At 32.9% G+C, this 26,010-nt stretch overlaps 2 protein-coding genes across 11 annotated transcripts in view; one reads left to right on the plus strand and one right to left on the minus strand.

The window, feature by feature from the left end:
• The window catches only part of LOC120342586 (CLIP-associating protein 1-B-like), a 47,832-nt gene extending 24,350 nt beyond the window's left edge, over positions 1 to 23,482 (plus strand). Inside the window, exons 19-39 of one of the 10 annotated variants that reach the window (XM_039411476.2) lie at positions 522 to 545; positions 2,454 to 2,573; positions 4,299 to 4,520; positions 5,752 to 5,853; positions 7,376 to 7,482; positions 7,895 to 8,010; positions 8,368 to 8,511; positions 8,855 to 8,918; positions 10,975 to 11,138; positions 11,683 to 11,761; positions 12,495 to 12,638; positions 14,257 to 14,397; positions 14,577 to 14,701; positions 15,366 to 15,513; positions 16,827 to 16,919; positions 17,610 to 17,745; positions 18,090 to 18,295; positions 19,095 to 19,226; positions 19,457 to 19,666; positions 20,548 to 20,667; positions 21,139 to 23,482. In XM_039411476.2, the coding sequence (XP_039267410.2) occupies positions 522 to 545; positions 2,454 to 2,573; positions 4,299 to 4,520; positions 5,752 to 5,853; positions 7,376 to 7,482; positions 7,895 to 8,010; positions 8,368 to 8,511; positions 8,855 to 8,918; positions 10,975 to 11,138; positions 11,683 to 11,761; positions 12,495 to 12,638; positions 14,257 to 14,397; positions 14,577 to 14,701; positions 15,366 to 15,513; positions 16,827 to 16,919; positions 17,610 to 17,745; positions 18,090 to 18,295; positions 19,095 to 19,226; positions 19,457 to 19,666; positions 20,548 to 20,667; positions 21,139 to 21,189 (2,648 nt within the window). In that variant the 3' untranslated portion in view covers positions 21,190 to 23,482. The remainder of the gene's footprint in view (positions 1 to 521; positions 546 to 2,453; positions 2,574 to 4,298; positions 4,521 to 5,751; positions 5,854 to 7,375; positions 7,483 to 7,894; positions 8,011 to 8,367; positions 8,512 to 8,854; positions 8,919 to 10,974; positions 11,139 to 11,682; positions 11,762 to 12,494; positions 12,639 to 14,256; positions 14,398 to 14,576; positions 14,702 to 15,365; positions 15,514 to 16,826; positions 16,920 to 17,609; positions 17,746 to 18,089; positions 18,296 to 19,094; positions 19,227 to 19,456; positions 19,667 to 20,547; positions 20,668 to 21,138) is intronic. The other 9 variants (XM_078110702.1, XM_078110704.1, XM_078110705.1 and 6 more) reach the window with 9 other exon arrangements.
• Positions 23,483 to 23,713: 231 nt separating this feature from the next.
• Positions 23,714 to 25,992, minus strand: LOC120342570 (biglycan-like). Its single transcript, XM_039411448.2, has 2 exons — positions 25,213 to 25,992; positions 23,714 to 24,897 (listed from the first exon to the last, which is right to left on the minus strand). Exons 1-2 carry the CDS (start codon positions 25,914 to 25,916, stop codon positions 24,444 to 24,446), a joined length of 1,158 nt encoding a protein of 385 aa, XP_039267382.2. The 5' UTR covers positions 25,917 to 25,992; the 3' UTR covers positions 23,714 to 24,443.
• Positions 25,993 to 26,010: the final 18 nt, after the last annotated feature.

Genomic DNA, 26,010 nt, shown 5'->3' on the forward strand with positions numbered 1-26,010 from the left:
AGCTCGAAACAAACTCCATGTTTGTGAGAATGTCTCTTTAAATCATGAATTTTGTCTGTATTGGTTTATTTCACAACAAAGTTGAATGCGTTTTCAGCATCTCATTCATTTCACACATGGTTACCATTCATGATAAAACACTTACGAATACACAATGGAAATTTTGCTCTCTTCTGTTATTGCCCTGAATTTTAGTTACAATAATATACTAGTTGCAATGTAGAATAATTATTAAATCAATTTTTCATATACACATATGATACACATGACACAATTGTATAGTGTATTGGTCTGAAAAGCTCTTAACTAAGCATATTAAATGAGTATATTCTTTTTAGCTACTCTGAATATATATTTGAATTATAGTTTACCTAATATCTAAGGATATGTTATAGAGTTGTACAGCCAGAATTAGTTCCTGATGTTTATGCTTTGATTCAAAATAGTACTTCATGTTTTGTTTTCTGCCAAACAAATATCTAAATCAAATATTTTTCATTGCATCCTACATCGGCATTCAGGATCACAATCAGCTCATAGATTTGGTAAGAAATCATCGTGTTGTGGTGTTCACCTTCACTTTTATATTGACTCGCTCGTATTGCACATTTTGAGAAAACGATTGCTTTTTATTCTTATTGAGAATTTCAATGACAAATATGCTTGCATTGAACTTTACTTCCGCCATAGTCCAACTGTGCCTGCTGAGCTGGACTAGAGAATGTGTTGCACTTTAATCTTTATATATAATATAATGTGTGAAACACGTTTGAAAGTTTTTACAGAGAAATTAATAAAAAGTTTATATCGAAAACATGAAATATGGATGTTCTTTGTTGTGCCAACTAAACTAAGTGTGCTCCATCAAAAACTCTTAAAAATCCAGGAGCTCTTGGCAGATCAGCCGTAGATTGTAACTTTACTCAGGGTTGAGACTCCTTTATTCACGAGTGAGTGTGTCTGACTTTGCTCCGAGCAAACCCTCCTAAAACCATTTTTAACCGGTATCAAAATTACTGTCTGAATATCAACGTCTTATTGCATGATCAAATGTCTACTGTATTGGAAAACAAAATCGGAGTTTGCATATTTTCGATTCGTTGAAACTTAATAATAAACTTCAATATCGGGATAATAAATAACAATCTCCAATTAACATAGTAATATGCAAATATGATTCTTATGGATGTTTTTGAATAATTTTTCTAGTACCAACTATAGGTTTTAACAACGCATTTACTTTTTGTGATTAGAAAATAATTATGCATTACTAACTAGTTTTGATGTTTTCTAATATATTTCCCATCATTAATAAATTATTTGTATATTAATTCTAGTTAACTGGAAACAAAATTTTCAATTTTTTGAAATTAATTTGAAATGTTGAAATCTTTAAAGCTGTTCATTAAATCATGTATTATAGATCCTTTTTTTAAAGTAAATGACTGCTCTTAGCCATATTCAAATTGATAATCAGAAATATTAACTTTCAATATTATTTCAATTAGTTGGTTCCAGGATTCTTGTGTCCTTGTACCGGTATTTGTAAACTTTGTATAATAAAGATTGTTAGCGATTTTGAATTAAAAAAAAAACTTATAACTTGACTTTTGACCTATCATATGTGAGTATGATCTGTTTTACCAATCTGCATTCAAGCCATAATATGAACCATGATATGTGACGTGAGAGTTGTTTTTTTAATTTCTTGATGTTTTCCAGTGATAGTGACAACAAGTTTTATACAGATAAACATCGCGCACCTTATTTTTTTGAAAACAGGACCCGTATTCGACGGACATACTACCATCTAACCAGTACTATGATATCAACATCAACCATTTGATAACTAACAAATGATAAACATGAAATTTTCTTACCTATTTTTCATGTATTATCTTGTTTGATAAAATATCACTACTTGCATGATTTTGTTTCCAAATTTAATAGATAATGTGACGATTACAGTATTTTTTGCTTAGTTTCAACAACACCATTTGACGCTAAGCATATAAATATATCGATGTAAGGTTGTAAGACCTAATTTTGTAAGAGTGAATTATGGAACAATTATAGAGCAGTGTTCCACAAACAGTGATCGAAATTGCGACTAAATTGGTTGACACGTCGATCTTGGTCATACTTCAGCGACTTGGGGTGGTAAATTGGTCTCCCCACTGGCGACAAACAGGATTCGTGCCAGTCTGGAAAGCATGGAGTGTTTGTTAACCATTCAATATTGTTAACCATCGGCCTAATTTTTCAATTGTCAATTTAACTTTAAGCTAAATATTTTGGAAACCGCCTATCAATTTGACCTTCTGATTTTGTGGTGTTCTGCGAGGCCGAGCTAAAAAGCGGGTCAAAAAAAAGTTTGAGAAACGCTATTATAGAGTGTCAAGTCATTGTATCTGCATTATTATATTATCTGACATATTTTAATATAATTTCAGCTGGCAGTCGGTCAAATTCACCCAACTCCAAGTCTCGTTATCAATATAATCCTCCAAGAACTCCGACAGGAGTTTACAGAGCCTCACGAGCTCATACATATTCAGCAGAAGATAGTCCAGGTTTGTTATCAATATTTGCTTACATTGTATTTTACATAAACATCGGAGGACTTTTTTAATCTAGTTGATAGTATAGTTTGCTTTTTTGAAGCATTGCTGGTATGTGTAAAGTGCAGGAGTTGTCACCCTTCTCAGTTTTAATATTTTTTATGAGTGACACCTTTCAATTTTATGACAATATTTTGCTCATATTAGTGATCTGATTTAAATTATTCAAGATGTGATGTCAAACTCAAATTGAATATTTCAAAATGCCTTCTGGATTCGTTATTTTAGTTATGATAATTTTTTGAATATTCATAATATAACAAATTGTATGAATATTCAACAGTATTGAAACAAAATCGTTATTTGGAGTCAAATCTGTTCATATAATCCAAATAAGAATTTGGTAATCAAAAAAATTGTGTTTTTGAACAACTTACTATTTTATAGTATTTCAAATTTAAATTGGCATCAAATTACGTAATAAAGCTTGGTTTACAATGGCTAAACAGAAATTAATTTTTACATTTTCCCAATTTATCTCAAAAATATATTGCGCAATATCACCATGTTAATTAATATTGTATAGTTAGTTGGTGAATTCTGGTTCTTCAACAAATCAACTCTCTAAATTATAATACTAATAGTGTAAATATGCATGGGGTGATATTATTGACGGTTTCTCAAACCTCACTTTTTATCCTGCGGTATGGGGCAACAAAGTAATGTTAGCTTGTAAAACAGCATACTCACACAAATCACTCACTCATAATGAGTAGTTTCTGAAATATTTCTCATCTCAACAAAACCAATTGAATCATTGTCCTGCTATATAATTTATCTTGACTCTTCTTATTTTCACTCAAAATAGTTTTGAGTAATCTAGCGTATTTTTACATCCATTACAATTTCTATAATATTAGTCACTGAATAGTGAATAGCACTTTCAATTTATTAATTATCTGTAGTAGACAAGACACTACATAGAGCATATCTACAACACTCATCATTAATCCACATTCTTTTTCGAATTTTTTTTATGATATATAATCACTCAAAAGTGAAGAAAACCTCGTTTCTAAAAGTTGTTGGTGACCATTAGCATGCTCAAACCTATCCAGACTGTTTATGGTTATGCATTATGTACCCGCAAATTGCGATTGACTGATATTTGAAGCGTTTCAAATTGATGATTCCTATACCTCATGTGTTTTTATGTAATTTGGAATACTTGGCACTTGGCAGCAATCCTTGCTTTTCTTTTATAGTTCGATATGCAGTCATGATTATAATTTAAACACAAGCCTGCTTTAAAATATATTTCTCAATTATTTTTAAATGGGTCCAATGGATGGGTCCATTCATTGAAAGTGCAGTAGCAATTTTGATATAACTATAACATTTGTCTATCCAGAATCTATTCAAATGATTTGCCAAATTTTCTTTTCTTGTACTTCTAAGCTGTCCTTTTCCTAAGTTCCATTATTGATAGGCCAGATTTCTCATATCCTAATTCCTAATCGTAATCGAAAATGCTCTTTTTAAATATTACATTATGTTAGTTGTTTATATGTTTAGTCTATATCTCTACGTGGATGTATATAGTCATGCATGCATTTTAGAAGTCTTATTTCATAATTCCAGTATTTGGTTGATAATCAGTTCATCATAGATAGTATACTCTCAATGTAATTTAATCCAATTAACTTAGAATGCAATATTTATTTATTTATTGTATAGAATACGACTACCCCAGACGTGTGGCTACGCCATCCAGTAACGCAAATGGGGCAGCGAAATCCGCACTTCCTACGAGAACCCCACCATCTTCTCCAACCCAATCCCGAAAATCGAGAATACCTATTTCGACATCTCGTTCCGGTTCAAGAGCTGGTTCGAGAGTGGGTTCTCGGGTGGGGTCACCTCAAGGTAGTCGCGGATCGAGCCCCCATCGATACAGAGGTAAGCGTCACTCCCATATATTTGGTGCATGATGCTTTGCAACCTGTTGTCCATTGCTTGCATGTAATTCCATCTGTCTAATTAGATGATGGTGGTAATTCACTAAGGGCTTTTACAATTTAACAATGGTAATACTGTGCTTATCTGAAGGAAAATATTCAAACTCTAGAATATTTTCAGTTTGAGATTTCCCATCTTCTACTGATATTGGTGTTGCAAATCCTTTCTTGTTCATTGTCTTGATGTAATTCTTCCAATTTCTCGCTTTGCTGTATGGTTAGTCAAAACATCTGGTTTGTTCAACCCAGTGCAGATATTATGTTGTATACTGTATGCTGTGTCCTACTTCAGGCTTCAGCAGCTTTTGGTTTTCACAGACTGAAATACAATTTTCAATGTTTATTAAACTTGTATAATTTCAATTTATTTAAACTTCTGATCAACTTTTTCGAATTTCTATCTACACGCCTCCAAATAAAAAAAAAATATTTTAATAAAATTTGAGATTTGTAATAATTTTTTGTTGATTTCTGAGAAGTGTAATACAATCCATTCTTTGGATTCCTGCGGGACCAACTACCTATTCTTCTTTTGTGCTGGTGGATCTGTATATGTGTGGTACTAGGATGCTGTAGCAAAAGTGAAGACAGCTATAAGTGATTCTAAGATCTTGCCACGCACTAACACATATATATTGCTGTGAGGTTTCATCTGACGAATGTCGGACTTCCTAAGGTCAAATTATAGATGAATTATGTTTGTCTGAGGAAGTCTGGGTTTTGATCAGACAAAACATCAACAGAAATATGTTTGTGCTTGTTATCTGCAGCAAGACTCTTGAATCCGTTATATATGTGTTGTCTTTTCATGTTAGATATATAGTTAAATAGGCTTAGGCATGATGGACTTTTCTGTTGTAAGATCATGGTAGACTAGTGTGTAATGTTCGGTAATTTTGTGTGCGATGATGTTAATTGTAAGCTGTGAAGGTGCTTTGGTTTATTGTAAATAACTTTTGATAATGTTTGATTGTTTTTGTATTTGGACAAGTTCATTTTAAAACTGTAATTTTATATACATTTGGAAATTATCTTGTCTTGAGTGAATGAGGATCAGAAGTATAGAAAATCTGAAATATGTTTATACATAAACATCATGCTTTTCTTCTGGGAATAATTACACATTTTTTTGTAATAACATAATATCAATTATTACTAATTTTTACTACAAGCTGCTAAATCACGAATTGCTCGCAGTGAACCTGTCTCACGAAATTGTAGTCGTGTGGCGTCCTCACAGGTCAGCAGCCGGGATTCTAGTCCTGGGGGTACTGGTAAGTATTTCATGTCATTTGCCGCCAACTTTTCTATGGTTGTCAATTCGTGTTTGTTTTCATTAAATGTTTGTTGTATTCGGGAATTGAAAAGCGGCTGTAAATTTGAAGTATTCTACTATATTATTAGTTAGATAGATCAGTTTTTGAATCCATCAAATCAGAATATTGAATTAACATTTTTCGGTATTAAATTTTTATTCTCTTCGCTGCAAAATTAGGGATTAAGTTAAAAGTGAAATTTGTAAAATTTCTAAGATTTCTAAATGTTTGATCATATACAAACCTTGATTTCCTCTGAAAGTATATAAATCAATTTCATTGTTAAGTAACCTCTGTGTTTTGTTATTGTTTCACGTTTTAGAGGTGTAGTGTTTCAATATATGAATTACAGGGAAAACTAAAAAAAATAATAATAAATGTAATTGCTTTCTAGTGAAAACTTCTATATATAAATACTAAATATTTTAAATTTATTAGGCCATAAGTGGCGGAAAAGTGCTTTTTTCCAAAAAATGTTAATAATTAGAAGGTGAATCCCCGAAAACAATATTTCACTGTTCTGAATACATTCTGAGAAAATATCTTTGAACATGGAATATCGAATACAATCTAAATTGGGGGCAAGCTCATGGGAAAAATTAAATAAATTACTATATCTTTGTTGATCATATCCAATACAACATAGGTAAATATCAAATCAAGTTTTCTGTGTGTTGTTTGTTACCAATTGAGATAGGCTATCGTACCTTTTGATCTGCTTGTCTGACGACTTAAAATCCTTATTTTTAGACAAGACTGTTCTAAATTATTCTGGAATTCAAAATTGTATTATATTGAATACAATAAATTTTGAGTGTAGTCAAACATTCGATTCGTTTTGGACATTCCTGGCATACAGTTATTGATATATTTTATTTCATAACTCTGGACTGTGTTTTGCAAATATTACTTCATTGTTGGTGATAATGAAAAGTATCAATTGTATGCAAATTGTGTGGAGAATTATCATTGTGTCAAAGAATTTTTGACTTTAATAAATATCTAATTCAAATTTGAATTCAAATTTAGATTAGAATCTTGTTGTGACTACAATTAACTATATTATAGCATTTGCAATTCAAATTTGAATACAGAGAACATCAAGAAAAATCGAAATCAAAATTGTGTATATCCATATTATTATTTGTAACTTATGTTGTTAATTTTATGTCTGTCATTTGCTCTTTCTTATTCATAACATCTAATTTCTTTTTTTTCTTTACATTGTACATGTAATCCTCATCTTTGATTGAAAAACAATTTTTACAATGGCCCAAAAAAGTTGCATGTTATCATATGTATAAAATAACTTATTTTAAAACACATCATATTCCTACTTTTTGCAATGAAAATATTATTCATTACATGACGAATATATCGTTTATTCATGGTTAATTCTTTTTATATAGCCTACTAGTACAGTATTACTACAAATGTAATTTCTGTTACCAATTGTTAATGAGAACTAATTATTTTGAAGCAGGTAGAGGGTCAACTTCAAGTACAACAGGTTTTGGAGGAACAGGTCCACCTATGAGAGTTTTACCCAAGGGTAGAGAAGGCGAACAAGTGCTAACAGATGCATTGGTAGGTCATTGATATATGTATACCATAGTTATTACTGCAATCCCATGTTGAGCTGTACGATGGGATAATAAGAGAATGTTTGTATTCAATCACCTCTGGCCAGTGTTGACTTGAAGTTGACTCCATAACTCAAAGTGACTCGAGTCATCTAAATAATCTGGCTAATTATCTAAATAAAACTTGGCTCACTAAATGATCGGACTTGTGACTCGGACACTCTACTTGACTTGTGGCTCTGAGTTATCTATTTCTCATTTTGGTCATATTATCGATAAGGATAAAGTTACTTTGCTGCGGGCCCAATATGAGACCTTGTCGTTTTCAAATATTGTCTCCCCTCACAATGATTCTCCATTGTAAATTCATGTTCAAATTTTTAAGTTGGAAATCTCATCTATTGATTTGTTTTCAGTTTGGTCGTAAGACTCCAAAGCGTCGTGGTGAATCATATGGTTATTCTGATAATGACGATGATTTCTCTGATACTTCTAGTGTTTGTTCTGATAGATCTTCATCTTATCAATCCAGGTAAGCAGCTAATGTTCTTTGTCAATTTGGTTCTCCAGCACGATATTTATCACTTTTATCTGTGTTCAACAGGGAAAATGTGGTTCCCGATATAAAGATTACTTATAATAAATATTGCTTGTCGATGTTTGTTTATAGTCTCTGTTTATGCTGTATATCGAAGCTGTAAGTAAGTTTCTAATCTGTGCAAATAGCATTTAATAAGACATGAAGCAATAGTCAATGATTTCGAAATACGGTACAATTATGAAAATTCAATCAACAAACTATCCATTCTCTTTTCTGGCAAAAATGAACAAATTCTATTAGAGGCAATTTCGGAATATCATTTTTTGAGGTCCTTGTTTCTTATTTCAGTCGAAACGGTGTTCGTCGATCACACACACAACACACAGAAGATATTGCAGAAATATTAACTTTATGTCAAAGTACGAACTGGGCAGAAAGAAAAGAGGGATTGATCAGCTTACATGGTTTAATCAAGAGAGAAAAGTTAATCAGGTATTAATATCTTGTGTTTTTACCAATGATTCATTTCTATTTGTGGAGATGGAGGTTTTTGGGCTGGCCTATTTATATTTAGATAGGGTCTTGACTTAACCAGTCCTATATGTGTGAAAAATTTCATAGCTATCTTTTGAAAATCAATATTAACATCTAAATAGCTTTGCATATAAAGCATTTTTCAACCTGGTAAAAAAAATTATTTACGTATTGTTAAGTATGATAGTTTTGCTAAGTGCAGTTTCTCTATATGTTATGTTTTAAAAGTAGGACACCCATGCTCAATAAAAGCTTTCTTTATATTTCTGACTTGTAACATTGAAAATTTATTCCTTTATAGTCGAATGGAAATGAAAAAAATCTTGGAAATATTCAACAGAATGTTTGCAGATCCCCATGGAAAGGTTTGTTTATATTTATATTATATATATACGATATGCCATACATTTATTTTATGAATCAGTGAGAAGTATGCCATCGTGCTAACACCAAGAATCATATTGATTGATTTGAGAATTTATAGCTGTCCATAAAGTTTCTTTACAATTTAAAACATTTATTACTTTGTGATAAATTTAAAAAAAAATGAAAAGACTTTGGAAAAACCCTGTATATCTTTATAAAAGCAATTATTCGATAAGATAGATCTATATTGAACAACTCTTCCAACTCTAATCAACGGATAAAAGAAATATTGTCTTTTGAGATGTAACCAAAATGGCTGAAACACCCTGAATGATCATTTACTATATGGTGGTCATTTACTTCAATTCTTTTGCTCAAGTTGCTTTATCAGGTATTGTCTAAACCTGTATCTATCATACATTTCAGAGCGATATGTATTTTTTTTCATTTTATTAATTTTAATTCCCTTTCTTTCATGCTTCAAGGGAACAAAGCGGGTAAAAACTATGTTTTTGGAACGTAATCATGCTTGTAACAACATTGATCACTATTATCATTACATTCATCAAGACTTTATAATATAAATAATAATACTATGTAGTATTCTTTGTAGGCATTTTACATAAAAGGAGTGAAGCGAAATCAGTAGATGTTTCGATATATTATTAATAGTAGCAAAATACTTTGATTAATTTGTCTAACATTGAGTTATCTTAAGAATTCTTCTCTTGATGTAGTTTTTTTTTTTGATGAAGTAGGCTATTTTTTGACCATACTGTGTACTATTTCTCAGTAAATTCCATTTATGCCTTTTTTGTTACAATACCATCTCCATAATATGACGTCTGGTACCAGATGAAAAAATGAACCCCCAGTTCATGCATGATGCATTTATTTGCACGATATCGCCGCAGATGCTATAACAGTATTGAAAATTCTGATTTTCAATCCTATTGAGCAGGGCTGTATAGTTCGGAGAATGGCATGATTTCACTGCAGCTGAAGTCAAAATTCTGAATTTTCTGTCGAAATTGAAGTCTGAATTTTAGACCTTCAATGGTTATACATGTCAAAATTTTCTATATGAAAAACTCTGAAAATATGAAGTATACTAATTGTTACCAACAGTCTATTGAATAAGGATTGAATATGCAAAAACCTTTGTCATCAGAATTTGATCTTTATGGAAGCTGGATTAAAAATTTGGTACTCCTGAAGTATGCGCACCAAGATGTCGCATAACCATGAACCCTAATCTGGTACACAACCTGAGTTCAGGTTGGAATAATAAATTTGGAATAACATTTGGGCGTACATTTATCCCGAAATTTTTTATAACCTGGCATCGAAGTCAAAATTTTTTCAACCCTGAGTTGGCTCAAATTTATTTGGATTTCACAGCTCTAGCATTAAGCAGGCTCACTCCGCTTTAACTTAGCACAAAAATAAACGATTGCTACTTTGATACTTTTATCAGTGAATAGGCTATAGAATTTGAGTCATAACCAAGAAGCCCAGACTATCCTAAGTGAAAGCTTATATTGTATGAAATGTTGTATTAGGCGTGATTAGATTAGATTTTTATTTTCTATTTTTTTTTTTGCATTCAAAAATAGGGGGCTCCCGAAGTATGCGAACCAAGATGGCGGACATCGGAATGTAATATGTGTACTAGGTTGGGGTTAGGCCATAATTTTAGGTATAAATACTACGGGAGGCTCTTGGCTAGTCTTCGAACTGATAATAGGACTAAAATAAGGAAAATTGGAAAAAAATTCTCGCCTAACCTGTTACCCATGTTACGTTCCGATGTCCGCCATCTTGGTTCGCATACTTCGGGAGCACCAAAAATAGTATATTAGAGAATAACATAGGATATTGATTAAAGTTGATATAGTCATAATAATAACCATTTACAATAAATTATAAATGTATTCTATAACACCAATAGCGCAAATTATTACAGCAGTTGGTTTTTTAAAGCCATTCCAGGATTAGAAATGAAGAATATATGCATAAAGAATACATGAGCATATTTTTCTACTGTTTGCTCAGGTTTTCAGTTTGTTTCTTGAAATTCTTCCTGATTTTGTCGCAACTTATAAAGAAAACATTGAAGATTGGTTATACGTATTAATGACCCAATTATTGAAAAAAATGGGAGCTGATTTATTGGGCTCGGTACAAGGAAAAGTTATGAAAGCTATGCAAACAACAAGGTATGAATTAAACCTAATGCGTTTTAAGTCAGTGGTTCTCAAACTGTGTGAAACAATTTTGTATTCTTCATGAAATGCCGATATTTTCCTCCAATGCGATATGAAATAATCAAATCTTATAAAATTAACATTGATAGAGAAGCAACCTTTCACCCATGTGATGATTGTATATGTGCACAAAAAGAAACTCATGTATCACATGTAATAAAAAGGATATGTTATAATCATTTTTCTCATCCTCTAATTTTATGTTAGTAAAGTGAAATTTTGTACCCAATGCATCAATATTCCTAAGGTGGAAAGTAAAGTAAATGCGTTGCAAATTTGGACTATTTGATGTTTTTCAGATTAAGGGGTTTGTTCGCTTTTGCAAATCTCTATTTTCGATGTTGTTTGTCTGGGGTTTAGCTATCTGATTCACCTTCAAAAATGCTTGCAACCTTGGGGGTGGATATAGATTGGCCAGACTCCAACTCGCATCAACACAGATGCGAATTGGGAAACTGTGAATTTATTTTTAATCATTATAATAAATTAATTTCAGAGTATCATTTTCACCAAAACAGCAATTTACAATATTAACTCGATATATTGTCGATCAAACACAAACTCCAAATCTTAAGGTAATTTTTATTATATATATATTTAGATAGGAGGTAATCTATTCATATACTAATGGAATGCTTAGTAAGATGCTGTTTCCCTTCTTGTTTTGTCCCTCAAGAATGTACTCTCATTTGTTCACTGTCAATTTACCCGTAAAACAAATATACTTTTATTCCAATAGTTTTTTCTGTGAATTTCAGTTGTGTTGCATTCAATGCCTCATAGCTGTCCTAATGATCGTATTGATTAGAACTGCTGTTTTCGTTGCTACCCTGAAAATAAGACCTGGCCTGAATTTTACAAATGATTTTATTATAAGCCCTAAGCTCTTAAAATAAGACCTAGTCAATAGTGCGGAATTTTTTTTGACCTAGTCGATAGCAAGAAATTTATAAGTAAATGGATAACGGTTTTTGGTAGAATAGTAGAATCTTGTAAATCTCTACTTTGTATTTTTGTTTTTGATAAATAAAAATAAAAGACATTCCTAAAAATAAGCTCTAGTGTTATTTTTCGAAAGAAAATTGAAACAAGGCCCAGTCTTATTTTTGGAGAAACACGGTAGTTACTAAGGTTTATATCACCATTATAGTTTCGGTGGATTGGGGCGTTTGCCTGGAGATTTGCTCAGAGATGAGTCCTCTTTATTCCTTTATACTGTTGTTCATCTAAATTAAATTGAATTCGATATTTTCTGATGATGGTATAGTTTTTGACTTCAAGTTTGATAAATAGTTTACATTTTTCCAGGTCAAAGTTGCTTTACTTCATTATCTTCTGGAATTAATTGTATTGATGGATTCTGCTGATATCAATAGTACAAGCGAAACAAGACTAGCAATATCCAGAATGATAACATGGACAACAGAACCGAAGAGTCAAGATGTCCGCAAGGTTTGTATCCATTTTTTGTCAACACCATTTTGCTTACTTCAATTTTATATTTTTATATTTCTTAGCATTTACTTTATTCGGATATAGTAACAAGATTTAAAACAAAGTGTGTTTCATCTCGTCCCATTTAGAAAATCAAAATTATTTTTCCTATGCATAGCTAAAATTTGGGGAATATAAATACTAGGCAACAAACTATTAGCCTGAGCAGCGAGAGATCTAATTTGATAGAACATTGTAGTGGAATTAAACAGCAATTTCATAGGCAGTCAAATGTTCACTGGTTAACCCTTTCCATGCGATTTTTATTTTTTATTAAATAATCGTATTTGCTACGCCGATTTTATGCATTTGTACCCCCACAACTAATCGATCGACTAACGAAAAACTAATGATCCTCTGCTGCCCACTGACAGCTCGTTAGAAAGCTTATTTAAAGAGCTTGCAATTGGTGATTGAAAAAAAAATTTTTTTAAAAGTGGTGGTCTGAGTCACAAACCGGATAGAAAAAAGGCATTTTTTTTTCTTGGGAGTTGAAACTCCAAACCGTGATAAAAATTAGAAATATTCGCTAAATCCTTTACTGTTACCGCTTCGTGGTTGGCAAACAATAGCATAATATTGCTGTAGCAATTTCGTGATCTAACTCAAAATACTTTGGTAGATAGAAGGGATAATATGTCTTCTATTACCACCCAAAAAACACAGAAATTTGCATAAATTTCAAAAACACTCCCTCGTTCCGCCGCAAATAAAATTCCCGTCGTAAACGAAAGCGAGATTTACCGTCGCTTATGTTAATCTGGAAGAAGACTTCTTATCAATAAACTAAAACCCGGGAAAACTAGACCAACAGTTTGCGACCAATTGCTAAATAAAACAGTGGAGTACATCAACGTACCCGCCGCAATCTTTTGTCGTTGGTACGTATACGTGCCCACCGCATGGAAAGGTGGAATTTAGCAATATGTAACAATAAGGCATTCAGTAAATGAATTAATTGAACTATAGTATTTACTGTTTATAACAAATATGTTGGATAATTTAGTGATTCTCATGATGGGTAATACATAGGAAATCATTGTTTCGTAAAAGACATTGTTATTGGACACAGAGGGGACCTTTAGATCATTTTGATAATATGTTGTTATGTTTAGAATTCTTGCTGTTATGGAAAAATTGCTCTTCTCTTTACTTACGGGACCAATTGTTTTGAATTTTGTATTTGTCGCTAGAATGCTGTTACCTTTCTTTATTTCAAAAATGTTTGTGGGCTCTATGACATGTATGTATGACATCATCAAAACTAAAAATTACGCACCTTGTGGCGATTCAGCGTTTGTGATATGGTGGTCAGTTGAAGTCGAGAAGACTACGTAACAGTAATGTAAAAGACCCGTACTACTTAATTTTCTCTTTCGTGTCCATATATTTGAGTATTGCTCTCTTGTTTATATATGATAATGAATCTTATTGATGCATTTAATTTTTATGAATGATGAAAATTTTCCACAAAATTAGACTTGTTAGTTAGTTTTCATCTATTCCATATTGAATTCTGATCAAAATAGATTTAATCTCAATGACATTGTTCCACATCTCAATTTTTATTTTTCAGGCTGCAGAATCCGTCATAACAGGATTATTTGAACTCAATCCCGGAGAATTTTCACAGATGTTGAGAGTCTTACCAAAAACATTTCAAGATGGTGCAATGAAAGTATTACACACACATGTCAAAGCTAATGGAGAGCCCAAGGTTTGTCTCGTCAAATATTAAGAAAGAAAAAAAACAGGGTCCAGGGGTGACCAACATCTTGATCGCGATTGACTGGTTGATAGCCATGTTCGATGTAATAGTAATAGATTTTGCGCGAACTTGAAAACATGCAAAAAAATCTTTTATATTTTTTAATGCACCATCCTTATGTTGTTCAGATGCCTCCACAGTCTGGGCCTACACCAGGCAGAGTTACAGCTCGTGTTGGTATGTCACCTTCTGGTCAAGTCGTTTCTCCTCATGGAAGTGTTTCATCTGGAATGGCTGATATTATGTCACCAAGGTATTATTTTCCATACTTCACACTTTTGTTCGAAAAAAACGTCAATAATGAAGGGATAACACTTTAGTGCTATGTATGTATATAATCCTGGTTTTATTTTACCATTATTTAATTTAATTCAATGGCCCTGTTAGTTATGTTAAGTTAGTTTCTAACTTTAATGATTCTAATACCAGTCAGGGCTGAAAACAGTTTAGACTGCAACTCTAGCTATTGGTTATGGGAAAATTAAATTTTTGAACATTTCTGTTTGAAATTCAGTGCAAGTTATTACTTGGTATTGTTTATATTAAATATTTTGAATCCAGCTTCAACCTCCAAAGAAACTTGTAAAACCAGAGTCAAATTGCAATGTCTCTGATTCCACTCCACAACTTTCGCAACCAGGCACATAAATGTATTACTCTGCCACATTCTAATACAAATTTGGAGTATATTCTATAAAAGAACAAAAAATCTTCATCTTCAGATATTACAAAATACTATGATTTAGTAAAATATGCTTTCACACAGGAAATCCATATTCATGTATCCTTGCACAGTGATTTCACTGCACGAACTCGGAGAGGAGATAATTTTTCTATTCAATACCTTATGTATTTCAATGTTTTCTGCATCTTCTGCATTCTGCCTTCTTTTGTCAATTATATTTTTAAATTTCCAGGGGCAGCGAAGTTGAATATGCCATGTCTGACAAATCAGGCGGAGAAGGCTTGGATGAAAAATTAAATTTTGGTGACATAACTGCGGAAATACATAAATTAAGATTGGACAGTAGTGCTGATACTCCTGACTTCAAACACAGTGAACAAGTAAGCTCTCGGATATTAAATTTTTGTCTCACATACTGAAATAAAAGAATTTTGTATGGTATCTTATAATGTGATTGTCCCATTTTTACAACAAATGACAATTTTTTCTATGTTCGCTGGTGATTTGGAAATGGAAATATGCATATTCTTATTTTAACTATATTTAGTAGACAAATATTTGACGGGGTAAAAGTGAAATTTATATAAATAAATTAGTTACAATTAGGTTTTTTGAGGAATTAAGTTCTAAAAAATTGCTTTTTAAAATTTAGGAAAGTGTAATAATTACTTCTTTTTGCTGTAGAATTTAAAACATTTTTGGAAAGTATACAGGTTTATTGTGTTAATTGTGAAAAATCAAAACGGTTGCAGGACAAATTTTTAAATACACAATTATATTAACATAAAACCATCAATTATTACACCAATTATGGTAATGTATAGTAGGCTACTAATTGTAATATACTAGTTGATTTTGACCAAATGAATGGATAATGGAAGAATGATTAGATCAGGGGTCAGCAACTTACGAACCACGGGCCAGATCCTGCCCGGGAGTATAATAATCCGGCCTGCGCCGTTTTACTGAATTATAGCGACAAAACGCAGGTTTTGACTATAAGTTAATTTTATAATCCACGCTCGAGCAGTTCATTATATTCTTTATGTAACAGAATTTATTGTGAGACATGTATAGATTAAATTATAAAATAACCTAACAATTTAGTGAACAGCTACTCGCTTAACGAGCCTACAATTTAATTATAATTAGACCAAAGGCAACACACAGAAAAGTTGATGTAGAGGGCTCAATTGCGCAGAAAATATTCGAATAGAGCTTCTTGATATGCAATTACACAATTATTGTCGAAAACGAATATTACAAAGAACAATCTGTGAACTCTGATTAGTGATGCCCATTTAGAAAGTGTTTTAATCTTGGCTTCATCCAGTGTGTCACCTGATGTCGAAAAGCTATCAAGCGCGATGTAACAGCAAGTGTCACATTAAATGGCATTTTTTCTTATACTAACTCTTACCAAGTTCATGAGTTGTCGCAGTCTCTGTCCGCTGTTTAAAATCTAAAATTTCAACTTCTGATCTGTGTGAAAAAATTGTGATGTATACTAAAAATATGTGCGGCCCGTCGAGACTTACAAGTTGCAACCCTTAATTTTGACCCGCAAGCGACAAAAGGTTGCAGACCCCTGGATTAGATCATATTATGAATCCAATTTCGCAATTCAGTTTTTCTCATTCATTGCATGAGTTCTTTGGGTATTGTTCCACACCGCTCAATGTTCATTTTCTAGAAACCATACAGTCAAATTGGAGGAGGTGACGCCATCAATTTACCTAATGTTTGTTACCCTCCACCTTTCCAACAACTACAAAATACACCGACGGTAAGAGTGATCAACATTGAATATTTTTTTAAATAAACCATCTAAATACAGATTGAAATTTCAATATAATTTTGTTTTGTTAACTTCCACTAGGTATATGCTGAACCAGGGGTGTGCAACAGGCAGACCGTGGGCCACAACCCAGCCCGCCAAGCCATTTAGTGTAGCCCTTGTCAACACTCAGAATTTTTTCCATCAAGCATAAAATCCCAATCCGACAGATTATGTTTAAAAAAGCGCTCACATCTGTAAAATACATAAATGTTTATTGCCCTTGTCGCTGCTTTAAATCGTTTGCCGTTTTGCCCAAAGCTTTTATTGCTGGACGGCTTAGCGATAGCCGTTTTTTACATTTTTGTGTGGCCCAGCCAGATGTCTAAAGTTGGTTAAAGTTGGCCAATCGACAAAAAATGTTGCACACCCCTGTGCTAAACTATACATAGGAACATGTTAAGGGTAATTTTTAGATATTTGAAAGTATGGATTTGTATGGGGAAAAAAATTAAAGAGGATTATTTTAAATATCAAAACAATCCTCTTGAATCAATTTTTTTTCTTCAAATAACAAATTTAAATAGAAAAAGTTACCTTGTTTTATAAATTTCGATAAAAATTTCTAAATATTTATCAAACAATTATCATTTGAAAATGTACTATTTAAATATTGGATATTTATTAATTCTAATACAGCAATTGTCAGCCAACAGAGGAGTTAATAACAAATATAATCCAGGAATATATTCTGATAAAACGATAAATCCACCATACTATAACAAAGAAGCATTAAAGGAAGCAATGTTTGATGATGATGATACAATCAGTGATGGTAAGCAACTAAGTATTGCACATAACTTAAATGATTTGTCTGTCTTCTGTGCTGGGTTTTCTCAATTGTTACGGGAACTGGAGTCGGTAACTCAGCTTGGAGAAAGAGTATGACTTAGTATACGACTTATTACATCGCTGTGGTGGGGTAATATTTGGATGACGTAGACAGATGGGGGATAGGAATGACGCATGCTAAAATTATTTAGCCACACCCACTAGAAGTACTTGTCGTACTTTACTATACCAGACCCGATGAATGACTTTCCTCTAACTGAATTAAGTTATGTAGTTTGTTTCGAATGATTGAAAATTTTGATCGCCTGCACAATCATTTTTATGCAGAATTCAGCCAGGAAGAAGCTTCACTTCTGATGCAACTTACAAATGCATTACAAAAGAAATCACAGCGGAAAGTTGCACTGATGGATTTTCGTAAGGCTTTGAGAAGCGGTGATACTAAATTATTTTTATCTGGTAAATCATACCAGTGGGAAAATTATTTTGTTCCTCTACTCATGCATGTTCTGGAATGTGCTAAAGATGAAGAGGTAGGAAAATTTTCATTACGTTTTTTAAATGCAATTGCTCAAATTTTAACTAGTTCAAAAAACTAATTTTGAGACTCAACTTTGTGGTGCATCGTGCTAAGTGTTACAAAACGCTCGCCACCGCACCTCTGATTAACCTGCTTGTGTTTGAATCCTGTGAGGATAAATATCTGCGAGAGGATTGCTGCACTCCCACCCGAAGAACGTAACCGCTGGTTGGTTATGGCTTCCTCCGCCATCAAGTCCATGCATCTGAAACAAATAACTGACTAACTAATTCCATACTGACATGGACTGGTAACTGTACGAGAGATCGTGGCCCGCCATAATTTAGCTGTCTTCTCGGCTTATAGCCTGATGGGCAACACCAGCATCAGGGCTGTCGAATGGAAAAAATTGACATCTCACTCCCAAAGTCCAGGCCATTGGAAAAAAAATTCTGACTCTTGTTTGAACTCTTCATTGAGGCACCTTTTAACTCAGACTTCAAAGAAAGCAAAATTTTGATACCAAAAGCTTCTTTGAGTCTATATTGCTAATCCTAGCTTTGCTTACCCCTCTAAACGTCTGAAATTCTGACTCTTAACTTCAAAAATCCAACTCTCCAGTCTGGGGAGCTTGAAATGATGACTTTAACTGTGACTCCAATGTTAATAAAATCATACTTAATTCACGATTTCAGACTTCTGACACCGCGGCGTAATCTGCATATCAATTGAGCTGTCATGAAATTCTACAATACAATATTCTTCTATTTTTTTTGTAAATTTATGAATGAAATTCATTTGATTTTATATAGGCTGAGACAAGAGTACTCTCACTTGCAATTTTGAAAGAAATGTTCCTCCGAATATCCTGGGAAAATTTTGCGGATTATATTGAAACGATTGTTTACACTGTGTTGGAAGCTCATAAAGATAGAAACCATGAGGTATAATTTTTTATAACGCAATCAGCTCAAAGCAAAATTTTATTTTATTTCAGAAAAGAAATTCTTATATATGACACTTATTAACGTCTTTTGCTCCAAATATGGTCCTATATCCTCTGATATGTGAAGAGCTTACTCAGAAATTTTTTTTAAGGATAATTATGAAAGGGAACACTTGCAGTCGTCACCAGATTTATGGGAACACTGCTTATCAAAATCTTAATCTTTAGGTTGTGAGAGCAGCAGAAGACACAACAACAACATTAGGAACTTATTTGCCTCCAGATCTTTGCTTCCAAGTCTTGATTCCCTTCCTTGATGGAACTCATGCATCAACAACACAAGCTTCTATTATAATGTTAACTAATGCCATCAACAAGGCCAGGAAAGATGAACTTTCTCCGAAGATTGTAAATGATATTGTACCGTGCTTAATTAAAGTAAGAACGGTTTTCTATAATTGCATACTATATTATCATTACCAGAATATAATAGTAATATCTTGGGCGGTATCGAATTTTTAAATTTTAAAAACTCTCATAAATTGGGCCCTAATTTTGATACTGTTCGGGGCTGGGCATTTTCGAATACCTGGTGAATTTAATCACATTATTTCGAATAGATTCTCGAATACTTGGAGAATTGGTATTTGTATGTGACTTTTTTATTGTAATTACTGAAGACATCGAATCCGTCACACACACATTTTATCATTAATAAATCAATGTCATTTTGCATTTCCAAAATATGGCTTCAATTTAAAAATATGACTTTAAAAAAAGTGGCGCATTTACCTCTATCTTCCGTGTACGAAAAAAAAAGATGGCGTCAATTCGAAAATAATTCGAATTATTTACTATTCGATTAGAAATGCCCAGCCCTAGTACTGTTTTGGTTGGTTTCTCACGGTAATTAAAAGTTATATAGGGGGTTAATCAGTGTGAACAGCAGATATCTGGTGTGTATTACTTTTTCTCAAATGAAAATATTCTAACAGTTTTCTAGAAAAACTAGTAATTAATTTTAACTAATATAATGGGATTTACATATTTATCCTGGGGGTGAGGAAAGCGGATAAGACTGCTTTATCATATGGCAAACCACTGTCCCGTTACCAGTCTGGTACCATGTCGGGTATGGGATTAGTTTAGTTTTTTATTTCAGATGCATTGACTTGATTTTGAATAAATCGCAATATTCATTTTATTTCCAGTCATTCCTGGTCATAGTGTAGTGTTATTTACAAGATACTACATCCATATTAGAATAAATGATAGAAGCGGTTTCATTTGTTTTGTAAATAATAAATATTTCTTCAAAGGGTTATGATAGTACAGAAAGCAGCATGCGAAAAGCCGCAGTATTTTGTCTTGTTGCTATCCATCAAGTCATCGGTGAAGAAGATTTACAAAAACATCTTTCATCATTATCTGGTAGTAAGGTGAATACACAAGATTGTTTTGTAATTTCTCACATTGGCTCGATTCGTGCTGAATATGTCGCTATATTTAGGATGTATATTCTATTCTTGAATTTTTTCCTATCCATTTTATTTAAAGTATTCATCATGATATTTGCCTTGGTTGTGTTTGATTTGAATAAGAATTGAATGAAGTATGATTTCTTTGTTATATCATCAATTTTTAATGAAAAACACTTTTGAATATCAACGTTCTTGAAATAGAGCTTCCCCCGATTATTCTTATTATTAATCTTTGTTTCAACAAATATATTTAACATTCATATGCTTATCAAATCCAAATAGATAATGTTTTTGAGCAGACATGTTCTTGTGCTTAAGAAGCATCAAATTTGGCTTTCTTTCCCTAAGATTCCCTGTTTTCTTTCCCTAAGATATATAATTTTATTAATTTACTACTCTGCCTTCTAATCTTACTTTGCACATTTTCAGATGAAATTATTGCAACTTTACATCAAGCGAGCACAAACCAGCAGTCACTGAAAACAATCTTCCAATAGACAAGTCGCCTTCGAAGTAACATAAATTGCATACTGGTCATAATTGCAGTGTGACAAAGCGGTACATTGCGATTGCCATCTGTGTGGAAAGCGTTGTCCCTGTTCATACACCACAGAAGTACAGATGCACAAACAAATTGATTGATGAAAAATGAGTTTTGGAAAAGTGTAGCCTTTGAAATAGTTATGAAGTTGTCAATCTAATCGATGACAAAATTCAAAATTAATTTTATATGAGAATCAATGCTGCTTCAATACAAAGTTTGTATTTCCAATCTCAGTGTGGTTAGGTAGCAGATATTATACAGGTATATAGATGTCATATATAATAACCTTTACTTGCGGCATTAGTTATTTCTGGTAGTCAACCGATCTCAACTCCTATCCACACTGATATAGTGTTTTATAATCATAGTAAAGCTACCACATGACAATATTTGGAACAATTTGCTGTTATATTGGTGATCTGTCAAACTGATTTTTTAAATTCTAAATCTATATTTCTGAGTCTATATTGTATTGATATGCTATACCACTGATGGTAGAATGAAGAAGTCCAAACCCAAGAAGGGAATACGTTTTTGTAACTGTATGGACACAGGAAATAATCTTTAGTTTCTCCATACATTTGATTCATTTAGTCATCTTTGTCATCACCAGTTCAAGTGTTTATATTTTAGGTTTTATGTAACGCCTATGTATCTTGTATGGTAGTTACTTTGTAAGAGCAACATAACAATTACCACATATACTTTGTACGCGAACTTTTAAGTATGTTTTGATAGACTGTGCTTATGACGTGTATATTTTTTGTTGAGGTGTGAACTATGTATGTGTAAATGCTGCAAGACATTTTTTCGTTCATTTATTTTTTAAATTTTTTTTTTGTTGAAGTTGCTGGTGAATTTTCATAATACAACACAATGTTATGCCCGAAAGCGGATATTTTGAAAAAGTCTTCTATTAGGTTTTTAACATTACACCTGGTATGTTATTTGCCTTACACTCGATTCATAGCGTGAGGAACTGGCTGAACAAAAGCATGCATATATTTTGAATGCTTTGTTTGGTAAATTTATGAAATGCAAATTCTCTCAAGACAGTGCACTATTACTGCTGGCAATGTCTTCACTTCATAACTGAATGACACCCAAGCGCCGAAACTGAATTTGTATATTTTATCATTCAAACCTTTTTTCTAATATCGTCAAGCTCCTGCACGATTCTATTTACCTGAACAATTTTTGAGGTGCGGTTTCAGTTTACTGTTGCATTTTTGGTTTCCTATTTTAATGTCGCCATGAACTATCTAAGCTAAGGTAACCATACATCTACAAAATGTGCCAATCATTGCCCATTATATGATATAGCTTGCTGCTCAGTACCTTTCCTAAGACTGTAATATTAGAAGTGTGGTTGGGATGCATGACTGCTCAAACTTGGCCAAGTTTGGATATGTATAGGAATTGGGATATTAAGTTACGGTTCATGATCGATCACACATAGGAACAGTGATTTGCTGTGAAAAGTGAATGTACTCCTTAGCTGGTGAATGTTTCCTTTAAAATATGCATTGGCCAATCACACAGGCCTTGCATAACCTACCTTTTTATCTGTGATTCGTATTTCGCTGGTAATACATTTTACAATACACTTTTTGTTTGAAAGTGAACAAATTAATATATCATTTCTATATAAGATATTGTACCGTTATCTTGAATAATACTTCGCTTGGTGCTTCGACTTATATTTCATTTTTTTATCATAATTTCATAAACTTTGGGACATATAGCGATGCCTCTTACGCCATAGTCTTTTTAACTGTTCGAATTCGTATTTTTTTAATTATTCATCCGTGCCAGTCAAGGAAATATCAACCATTGTAATATCAAAATTTGCAACAATACTATATTGGCGGTTCAACAAGGGATAATATTTAATACACACTAAAATTGACTTCGATTAGCCTGGATAGGTATTTTATAATGCGGATGATGGACAAAACTACAGAGATTCATTTTAAAGGCATCGTCTTCGTTCGCCGAGCACAGACAATGATTTTATCAGTTTGTCCATTTCCATTTACTTTTCTTAATCGTCATCACGGCATTATTATTCTTTTCATTATTATTATTCTGTTTGGCGACAAATTTGACGAACTAAAACTACTTGACTTTGTTTTATTCGTTGGTTGTTTTTGATGTCGCAATTGTTGTTTCAATATGTTGTTATCGCAATTTGTGCATGTTACAATAAAAATCTACATGCTTACCGTATTGTGTGTAGTAGAAGCTAAGCCGTTTGAGAAATTACTTAAAGATAAAAACCCTTTTAATGCCATATTTGAGGGTCAGTTTACCGATATTGAGCACAGTCAAAAATCACCGGCTTACCCACGAAAAGTTTAGCGCTCTTTACGTAGGCTTCGTTGGTTTATATGCCTTATGGTATCCATAAATGGAGGCTCCTGCCACGAACAAACCGCGGCGTCTCTTGCCATGGTTTGCCGTATGTACAAAACCGCTGTTCGGTTATGGTTTCCTCCGTCTTTCAACTAAAATATATGCATTTTGTCCAATATCACCTGCGATATAAAGAATGATTCTTCATGTGATGAATACTATTTATTATTCTGTCTAGGATTATAATAAATCGGGAAGAATTCTTAGATAATTTGCCTCTTTTTCTGGATCGTAAATAGTTTTGGATTTTTGTTGAATAAATATCCGTAAAAATGAGACTAGAACTTATTTCTCTGGGAATCTATTTCAGTAAAAACTCAATTTATTTCAACAGTCGACATGTGTGATACGTTATTTATATAAAAACCTAGTGTGCTGATATGGAATTTTGGGCAAGGCAGGAGATGATTAGGTTATCTTGATAATGATATATATATTGTATTTATGCATTCTAAATTCGGCTACTCACTGAAAACAATATACGCCTCGCTTTATTCAAAGATGTGGGCGGGGAAAGTTTGTAAGCCATAAATCCAATCATAAATCAATCTTCCGATCGGACAACAAAAACTTGATTCCGATGATCGATTTCGTCTCCGAGAACTCAGTTTGGGAAGTTTTCCGTTGAAAATTTCAAACTGACCACCAACAAGATATATACATATCTGAAATGCTGTATTCATGTTCCATATAAAATGACTGCGATACGAAGCGAAGGCCTGACGCTGGATCAATAGCCGACATGTCAGCAACAATAACTTTATCACTACGCTTTCTATTGGCAGTTCAGAAGGGCTAGGGTACTTGATAATGATCTGTTCTGATATTCCATTGGGGTATAACATTTTAACAATGTCTGTTGAACTATACGAGATGTTGAATGCTGCTCAGAGATGAGGTCTCCCAGCTGGCAGTCACAATGCCATTTATTCGATCTCAGCTGTAGGTATTGCAGACCAGATAAGTTAACTTTGAACCTTCGGTGAAAATGAACTAGTTCTGGATTAACAAAGTTTAAGCCCGGTATCAGTAAATTCAAGTTGGGAACTTGACAAGTTGAAAATGTGTTAGGGCGCAAACAACTTATTTCATTGTAACTCAGGTCAAGTCTTTTTAGATTTGGAAGACCAGCGAATGCATGAATAGAGATCCAATCTATGTAGTTCCGTCGCAATGATATAGTCTCCAATTTTTCACCACGGGTGACAAATGTGAAGTCCGAAAGGAATCTAAAAAAATGAATTGAACATGAAGAAACCAAACAAAATAGATTCACTTTATTTTATGTAAAAGTGATTTATAGAAATACTATATAGATATATATGAGGTTTATCATTTCCGTATTGTAAACAAGAGGAATATTTTAGTAGTTGTGGCTAACTTAAAGGGGGGTTGCCACTAATATCCTACATGTGCTAATTTGGAAAAGTTTACTGACAGTCTCAAAGTAGAAATTGGGAATTCCATGACTTGCGCACAAAAACAAGCACATTCAATTGAATACAAACTATGTTAAGAGCTTTGCTTGAGATAGTTCTACTCACCCAATCTTATTGTCGCTTAAATTAACGTCAACGATTTCATCAAGAAAAGTGAAAACGCCACTATCAATAGTGTGAATTTTGTTTCTGGAAAGATCCAGTATTCGAAGTCTTTTCAAAGCCAACGTCCTTGAATATAGATCTTTTCTGATCAGTTGGGAAATACGATTACCACCCAGATACAATTCTTCCATCGAGTTTGTCGAAGAAAAATATCCTGACAAATTGAGGTCTTGTATACTTCTGATTTGATTTTCTCTCAAATCTAAAATCTTCAGTACTGGCCATACGAACCATAGACACTTCGGTAATTTCTGTATTAAATTCCCTTTCAAGTCTACATTTACAACTCTTGGGAATATCGAGGTAGAGTCTTGACAACGTAGATTGCGTGATTTATCATACCTCGATGTTATATTTTTCTTTATAATGATATTGCTTATACGATTGTAACGAAAACTGAAATCCTCAAAATAAATACAGACGTCGCAGAAATTGAGGTCCAATTCAGTTAATTCGTTCGCATCCAACTCCAGAAGAGTCGTCCATTCTGGAATATTTTGTGGAATTTCTTGCAAGTCTTGACTGTTACATTCCAATGTATGTATTGAGTTGTAATACGCACAATCACACCCAGAAGGGCATGTGTAAGACGTAGTTTTTGTTATGTAAGCTCCAACCAACAGAAGGTATAAAAATGTCGACATATCTTTATCGCGAATCGTATTAAGACACAATTGAATTTATCTACTCTGCAAAATCGCCTGAACAATAAATGCTAATTCTAAAACAAAAAATCCC

The sequence above is a fragment of the Styela clava genome, chromosome 3 (assembly GCF_964204865.1).
Source record: "Styela clava chromosome 3, kaStyClav1.hap1.2, whole genome shotgun sequence".
Lineage (NCBI taxonomy): Eukaryota > Metazoa > Chordata > Ascidiacea > Stolidobranchia > Styelidae > Styela > Styela clava.

Bases quoted from the DNA above. Each gene is read 5' to 3' on its own strand.
- LOC120342570 (XM_039411448.2), bottom strand. From the start codon at position 25,916: ATGTCGACATTTTTATACCTTCTGTTGGTTGGAGCTTACATAACAAAA. The intron at 24,898-25,212 runs GTGAGTAGAACT...TCATTTTTTTAG, and splicing joins TTAAGCGACAATAAGATTGG to ATTCCTTTCGGACTTCACAT.